Source organism: Passer montanus, unplaced genomic scaffold (genome assembly GCF_014805655.1).
Source record: "Passer montanus isolate IOZ18808 unplaced genomic scaffold, ASM1480565v1 scaffold59, whole genome shotgun sequence".
NCBI lineage: Eukaryota > Metazoa > Chordata > Aves > Passeriformes > Passeridae > Passer > Passer montanus.
The window spans coordinates 221171-229354 of record NW_024370926.1 but is presented as its reverse complement, the minus strand read 5'-3'; the positions used below and the strand labels follow the sequence as shown (position 1 = coordinate 229354).

The window sequence follows — 8184 nt, the reverse complement described above, 5'->3', positions numbered from 1 at the left end:
GAGTCGGGCTCTCCTGTGACTGTTGCTTACTTCCCAGCTGGTGTTAACTCTCTGCTGGCTGGGCCTGCTCCTCCTCTCCATGGAAACTGTGGGGAACAACCTGCTTTGAGGCGCCTCTCTGGGCAGGAGGCCTCGGAAGGTCGGTCAGCCTGTCAGGTGTCAGACGCAGGGCTCTGTGCTGCAGGGTGGGCACAGGGACGGCAGGGCAGGAGGGTGCAGCTGGCAGCGAGGGTCTGTGGCAGAGCTGGCACCTGGAGCCGTGCCTCATCCCTCCCTCCTGAGACCCTGGGTGTGTGCAGGGGCCGTGGGTGGGGGGGTGTTTGTCCCTGCGGCCCAGGGTGGTTCGGGTGACCAGAAGGGCTTGTTGGGCTGCTCGGGGTGGTCAGGAAAGGCTGCCACAGTGGGGCTGTGCGCTGTGCAGTGGTGCTGTGGTGGATGCCGAGCCTGCGGCAGGACTCAGCGTGAACGTGTCTCTGCGCTGGGTCAGGGGACGCCTCCGTGTCCTTCTCCCTCCTCCTGTTGGGGCCGAGACGTGTCTGTCTCCGTGCGGGCCCCGTGAGGCCAGCAGGCAGGGGCTGGCCCGCCGCCCGCAGTGACGGTGCCGCTGACGCCGGCGCTGCGGGCTGTGACGCGGGAGCGGGGCTGCCCCGGGCCGGGCCTGCGCCCCCGGCGCTCCGCTGGACAGCCTCATCAGCATGCCTGGTGCGCGGCCCGGCCGGCTGGAGCTGGTTTGCAGAGCCCGGCAGCTCCGGCATGGTCCTGACACAGCGCTCGGGTGCTCCTGCAGCTGCGGGCGGGCTGGGCTGCCGTCCCTGGCGCTGCGCAGAGCCCCGCTGCTCCAGCCGGGCCCTGCGTGCCCTGCAGCCCGGCACAGGTGCGGCGGTGTCCCCTGTCCTGACTGTCCCTGGCAGGGGTGCTCAGCCTGCTGCGCTGCCCGCAGTCCCACTGCCAGCGCGGGCTGTGCAGGGCTGCCAGCCTCGGGCACTCACAGCCCTGGTGGCACGCAGGGCCTGGAGCTGGCTGGGGTCTTCACGTGCCCCTGGTATCTGCCGCTGTATCTGCCCTCTGGGCGGGCACTGGGAGCTGTTGGGTTTCATGCCAGGAGCCTCATCCCTCCCCAGCTGCCGAGGCAGTGCTGCTGCCTCATCCCTGCTGGATGTGTGGGGCTGTGGGGACCCCAGACCCAGGCCCCTCTGCAGAGTGAATCTGAACCCAGGAGGGATGGTGAGTGCAGGTGTCCCATCCTCCCAGCTGGGCATCTCCCTGGCAACAAAATCGCCCTGTCTGCAGATGTCTGGGCCAGCAATACTGTTTGTGTCTGGGGGAACACAGGGCTACCAGTGCCGGTGGGTCAGGGAGAGCAGTGACACCAGCGTCATGGGGAGCACAGTGGAACATTTGACCATGGTTTAGACTCCTTTTCAGGGCTCCACCCTGAGTGTCACACCAGGGCCAACCAGCCCTGGAATGTTTCCTGGCTCTCGGACTCTTCCCATGCAGCTGTTGTTAAGCCTCTCATGGATTACATTAATTTCAGCCAGATGTTCATGGCCATAAGGTTTGTACCATGCATGTGACCCAAAAAGGGCATGGTAAGGGACCAACTTGCTTCTGTCGCCAGGCACCTGCTCTGGGTCAGATTGCCAAAGCCCTGTTGCTTCCCAGCTCTGGGAGAGGCTTCTGCAGCCCTGCATAGCCCTGGGGACTCTGGCCAAGCTGCTGCCCACCAGCAGCTTGTGAACAGGTGAGCTGTCACCTGTCGTCTGCATTAGGCATAGACACAGCTCCAGTCCAACCCAATATGGTTATGGTGTGAACTGCCAAAGAGACACATTAAAGGCATGTGGGGAGTTCCAGTGATGGCTTTCCTCAAACCCTGGTGTTTTCTGGTCTCGTTCTCAGAGCAGTTTCTCCATCGGTGGAGGGCTGAGGCAGCTGAAGCCCCTGTGTTGCTGAGACTGGCGGGGTTTGAACCTGCCCTGGGGTACAGATTCCCAACCTGTGCAGGTGCCCTGCAGCCCTCAGCCCCAGGACTTGAATCTAAGGCTCCATTTTAGCCTATTTTAGACATCTTTTGGAATAACATTGAGGGGATCATGTCAATATACATATCAATGCACACAGCATTTGGAAACCTTTGCCACCAAACAGCCTAATGAGGTAAGAACAGTGTTAGGCTGTCACTGTGGTATAGACCAGGATCTTCTGGGATGCAGTAGCACAGGTGTTGTACCTGTATTTCTTCTTAGGCTGCTGGAGGTTCCAACTGAGTGCTGTGCCCGGGTTCTGACTCTGTGTTTGAGAAAGGTGCAGACAAACTGCAGAGAATTGGGCATGCTTTAAAAACACTAATAGCTTTAAAAACATGATCCCTGGTAGGGCAGGGAAGGGATGTTGTCAGCTAAGGGGAGCTCTCCATGTTTTCCAGTAGGTTTAAGCAGAATTTGGATGGGATCAAAGGAGGAGGAAGAGCTGGAGCAGGAAGGAGGTCACAGGTGGGAGGGGGCTTGAGGAGGTCATGGTGCTGGAGGGGTCTTGTGGAGCTCATAGGGATGGGTCAGACAGACCCTGTCAGGGGGACCCAGCATGTCCAGTCCTGCCTCAGCAGGCAGCACAAGGTGCATCATCTCTCCAGCAGACAGTTTGTGATTCAGCGACACCTCACAGCCAGAACCTGCCAGAATATTTTAAAAAGCTGAGACTCATGTGGAAGGGGAACCATCTGGTGCTGTTGCAGTATGTGCTAAACCCAGGGTTTGGAAAGAGATGGATATAGACGGTCCAGTCTCCCCACAGGAAGAACTTTCCGTGCCTGGGAGCACAGAGCTGTGCCAGGCACGGTGGACAGGAGCTTGTGAGGGTCCTGACGTGGTTGCCTGCCCAGAGCCAGGTACCTGTGCCTGAGGTGGCCCTGACAGGTCGGCTCTGACAGCCTGGTCCCCGCAGCCAGCCCTGTCTGGTGCTGAGGACTTTGGAAGGCATTCCCTTGTAATTGCTTCCTGCAGAATCCCTCGCTGTCGCTGCAGTGCGGCTGCTCGGGAGACGGGCTGGCAGATGCCGTGCACGCGGGTCGGATCCAGTCTGGCAGTTCGCGTGTTCCCGTGACCTTGGCACAGATGGCAGAGCCGCGGCTCTGGCGGGCTGGCAGGCGCCTTCTGCTCAGTCCCGGGCACAGGTGCCCGTTGTCCTGGGAGGGAGGGCATGTGCCCACTGTCTGCCCACGGGGCATGGGCTGGCGTGGGGAGAGGCGGCTCTGAGCTCCGGCTCCGTGTGTTTGCCAGCGGGTACCGGGAGGGGAGCTGCCGGCAGAGGGCTGGGGCTGGCACCTGCGGGAAGAGCGGGACGTGAATTCCCAGGGGAGGCTCTGGGTGGGACCTCTGCTCCTGCGTGCTGTGATGGGATCTGTGGTACTGACAGGGATGGGAGGGGAGGTGGATGGTGGGATCTGTGGGTTTGGGAGAGGAGGGAGAAGGAAGGGGCTTGGCCGAGGCGCTGGCTGTGCAGGAGGGAGGGGAAGAGCTCTAGGTGGGGTTTGGCTGTGTCCAAGGCCTGGGTGCATCCAGAAAACTGGAGAAGTAAGGACGAGGCCTGCTGTGGAAGAGGATGAGGGTTCAAAGAGAAGGCACAGTCTGAGAAGGTGGTGGGAGTTTGGAAGTGTCAAGGCAGTGGAGTCAAAGTCTCCTGTATAAGGAGGGGGAAAGGGAGGTGCTTGATGTTAAGGTGTTCCCTGGAGAGGCCTGGAGAAACAGGAGAAGACCTGGGCTGGCTCAGCAGACAGGGCTTTCAGTAAGGTAAAAATAGTTTAAGGGGGAGTCAGGTATCTTTTTTTTCCTCCCCAGAGGGAGCACAGATCATACTTGTAATGTGAAGGAGGAAAGCCAGGGAGAGGGAAAAGGTGTGGAGGAAAAAGGAGGAGGAAGGGAAGCGGGGAGGAGGAGGAGCGCCCTGGGGTGATGGTGGAGACAGGGACTGCAGGCAGAATGGGGGGTGCTGGGGAAGAGGTGGAGGAGGTACCACAGTCAGGACTCCAGTGGCCAAGGAGGAGGGTCAGTGCTTAGTGATGGTGGCTTTGGTCAGAGGAATGACCGCCCTGGAACGAGACAGGAGTGAAGCTCTGGCTGAGGTGGTCACACTTCACCTGGTGCCCTCTGCTTTGGGCTCGGAGGAGCTCTGGAAGTCAGTGCTCCTGGGGGTCAGTGCTCCAGGGTGTGGGTGCTCCGGGGGTCCCTGGGGTCCACACTGACGGTTTTCACGTGTCCGAGCACAGGGCAGCTCTTGGGCATCATGCAGCTGCTGGGGGTTCGCTGCCCCGTCACGGGTTTGGGAAAGGTGAGAAGGCAGAAGGCAGCTGGATCTGGTGCAGGGCCGGGGCCGGGTGTGCTGGCAGGAGAGGGGCAGCTGCGGGCCGGGCTGAGGAACGTGCGGCGGGACTGCGGCCGGGGCGGGCAGCGGGGGGCGCGGGGATGCCGCAAGGGGCGGGCCGAGCCGGGGCCGCCTCAGGGTGCGTGTTTGCCGGCAGCGGGGTGCCGGTGCCGCTCCGGGGCCCGTCCCGGTGTCGCTGCCGGTGTCGTGCCGCTGTCACTGCCGGTGTCGGTGCCGGTGTGGTGCCGGTGTCGCTGCCGGTGTGGTGCCGGTGTCGCTGCCGGTGTCGTGCCGGTGTCCCGGGCAGCAGCGGCCAGCGGGGGCGCAGCGCCCCCTGGCGGACACGGCCGGCCCCGCGCCGCACCGGGGCCCCGCTGCCGGCCCTGCCCCGCCGTCGGTACCTGGCAGGGGCCGGGCCGGTTCTGGTCCCGGTGAACGCCGGGGCGGGGCCCGGGCAGGTTCTGGTCCCGGCGCTCGGCGCCGCTCCGACGGGGTCCGGGCCAGTTCTGGTCCCGGTGAGCGCCACGGCGGGGCCCGGGCGGCCGGGCAGCGGGGCCGCTGCCCGCGCCCGCGGCGGCCTCCTGGAGCTGCTCCGGCTGCGCTCGCCCCGCAGGCACGGCCCCGAGGCGGAGGGCGACGGCCCCGACGAGGCGCAGCGCCCGCGCCCCAGCAGCATGACCTTCCTGCCCACCGCCCGGCCGCCGCACCCCTCCGAGAGCCCCGGCTTCCTCCGGGGGGGCTCCCTGTGGGGCAGCCGCCGCTGGAACCTCTTCGGGGGCAGCGGCTGGAGCGGCTCCAGCCCCAGGAAGAACTTCAGCTCCCTGCGGAAAAGCTTCAGTTTCCGCCTGCGCCGGGGCCACGAGCTGCGGCGCTCGGAGTCCGGGGGGCTCCTGCGCCCCGCGCGCCTCCGCACCAAGAGCGAGGGTGATGCCAGCTCCCTGCACACCTGCCCCAGCAAGCGCGACCTGCTGTACCCGGAGCTGAGCAGGGTCGGGGGCCGGCTGCACTCCGACCCCGTGCAGACGGGGGGACTCTGGAAACTCCTCACCAGCCGCTTCCGAAGGCGAGAGCGTGGCAGCACTGGCAGCGTGTGCCCCAAGGATCCCCACGGCAGCGTTGAGCCTGTCCTCATGGGTGGGGGTCCTCTGCGGGCGCTGGGTGAGTAAGCACAGGAGCGGTGCTGGGCTGGCACGGGCCCCCTGTGCCCATGGGCCTGCAGGGATGGGTGGCTGTGGCTTGTTCCAGCTGAGGCTCTGGGCTGTGCGCTGGCACCTGGTTCCGTCCCGGTGCTCTGCAGGGCTTGCACTGCAGTGAGGTGAGCGCTCACAGGGTCACGTCACCCTCCGGTGCCCTGGGCACTGCCATCGTCAGTGCTGCTGGAGCAGCCGTGCTGTGCCTGCTTGGGAGGATGTGCTCCGGTGTCTGGTTCCCTTGCTGGCCACACACCTGGGAGTCAAGCATGTCCTCCCTGCCCTGGTGGTGCCCCAGCAAGGGCAGAGTGGGCTGAGCCATCCTGCCCTTGCCCCACAACATAGCTGGAATGGGGAGAGAAGTGCTGTTGGGCTCCCAGGCAAGTGGGACTGTTTGGGAGGTTGCCAGAGCAGAGCATGGAGCAGCACAGGGGGTTGGGGAGACCAGAAATGTGCCTGTACCCCCGTCTTGTGAGTGGCTCCCTGGTGCCAGGCCTCATCTGGGGGATGCTCAGCCCCAGCCACCCCTGCCAAGGTCCTGCACCGGGGCTGAGTGGAGCCCACGTGTTGAGGAGCACAGGGACCCTCACCGGGTATGGGGCAGCCTGCGGAGAGCAGGAATGGCATCACCGGTGATGGGACAGGGACAGGTCCCCACAGGGCTGGGCATCAACGGGAGCAGCTCTCGGGTGTTCGACTCTCTGATGCTGGTGGCGAGTTCTCTGGCGCCGGGGCTTTGTGGGGCTCAGCTGGGGCTGTGCTGGCTGTGCCTCTGTGGCCTGTCCCCTCCCGGGCCCTGTGGAAGGAGCTGCAGGCCAGCCCTGTGGCCTGGCAGGGCCGGGAGGGACAGCAGCATCCACAGCTTTTTAAGGCATGGAACGCACGGAGCTGGGGCTGGGCCAGGCCCTGCAGCCGCTCCCGGGGCCTCGCTGCGTGCCGCGGCGCTGCTCTGCAGCTGGGTGCTGTGCAGGCCGCTCTCTGCTCGGCTTCTGTGCCTGCCAGAGGGATGTCTCGGGGCTGGCAGGCGCTCCAGGGAACCCACTGCTCCCGTGGGACCTGGTTCTGCTGAGCAGGGGCTCTCCAGGGCAGCATCATGCCTGGACGTTCCCCAGGAGTGCTGGCCCACGGAGATCAGCACAGGAGCAGCTCTGCAGCAGCCCGGGGAGCTCAGGGGGCTCCATCCTCCAGCGCCGTGTCCCTCGGGCTCGCTGTGCTGCAGGGAAGGTTCTGGAGGCTCTGGTGGATGCGGGGCTGCCCGTGTGCCAAGGGCCGGGATGCCGCTGCGCTCCGGGGGTTCCGGTGCTGGCAGGGCAGCCCGGCCGTGTGCCGCTGCCGGCTGGGTGGCAGGAGGTTCCCAGGAGAGGGGAGGCTGCGCTCATGGCTGGGGAATGTGGGTGTATGCGGGCAGGGAGGGCCGGGCCCTGCCCCTGCAGCGGGGGCCTGTTCCTGCTTGCCGCTTCCAGTGGGAGCTGCGCCAGCAGCAGCCAGCCTGGCGGCCGCATTCCCAGAGAAGCAGCCGAGGTTGAGCGCTTGGTTGGCGTCCTTGTCTCTCACCTGGCTCCTCCATGAGGTAGGAGCTCCCTTTGGATCCATCTTCGGGACACCCTGCTGAGGTTTATGTGCAGACTGGTGTGGGCATCTTGGGGTCCCTGCAGCAGTGACCAGCCAGCTCATGCAGGACCACTGCTCGTTACAGGGATTAATGTTTGCCACTGTGGCTTGTGCTGGAGGCACAGGCTCAGGGATTGACCTCTCCAGGCTGCCGCCAGCACTGTGGCTCCTGGCAGGAGCCCCTGGCGCTGCAGAGCTCACACGGGGTTCAGTCACACTGAGAACACCATTCATTAGCTGCCTGGTACCTGCACAGTCCCTGTCCCCACCAGCCCTGTGTCCTCCTGGGGATGGTGGGCTGTGAAAAGGCAGTGGTGAAGTCTGCACAGTGAAGTAGCTGCTGCTTGTCCTCTCTTGTGCCCCATCTCCCCGTTGTCCCTCTGCTCAGAACATTGGTCCGTGGCTTCCTCTGCTGGGAGCTGTGGGTCTCTGAGCCAGGCCAGGGGTCTCAGCCTTAGTGCTGCTGCCACGGGGCTGCTCAGGAGGTCTCTGCCCCATTCCTGTTCCAGTCTTGCAGGCCCATGGTGTTCCAAACACCTGCTTGATGTCCCACAGACTTTGATGGTGTTTGTGGGCGCTGCCCACCTTGCCCTGGGAAAGCTGCTGGTGCAGCCCCAACTTGCCCTCCTGGGGGGTGCAGCTGCAGCTGCGGTTATCAGCACTTGGAAAAGCTGGATGTAGGAGTCCCGGCAGAGAGCCAAGCCAGCGCTCTCTGTGTTTCCAGAACCTGGAGTGGTTGTTTATGGCACGCTGTGATACCCACCCTGCACCACGATCTGCATCCAGATAGACCCACAAGAGCCAGGGGCTCGCTCCAAGTGCTGCTCCCAGCCCTGGGGGGGTTCGGCCGGGATTGAGCACACAGAGAGGTGATGGGGGATTTCAGGGCTTGCTACCCAAAAAAGACATAAAGAGCTGATCCTTGTGTAATGGGCAATGGAGGGCAACAGCCCTTGGGACTAAAGAGCAAAGTCAACACAGAGTCTGGCCAGCTTGGACTGACCCAGGTGCTCGTGGTCAG

The 8184-nt window shown here is 64.2% G+C and overlaps 1 protein-coding gene across 1 annotated transcript in view; it reads left to right on the top strand.

Moving 5' to 3' along the window:
* Positions 1-4996: 4996 nt before the first annotated feature.
* AGAP3 (ArfGAP with GTPase domain, ankyrin repeat and PH domain 3) overlaps positions 4997-8184 on the top strand; it is a 74942-nt gene continuing 71754 nt past the window's right edge. Inside the window, exon 1 of the mRNA XM_039726475.1 lies at positions 4997-5520. Within this exon, the coding sequence (XP_039582409.1) occupies positions 5037-5520 (484 nt within the window). The 5' untranslated portion in view covers positions 4997-5036. The remainder of the gene's footprint in view (positions 5521-8184) is intronic.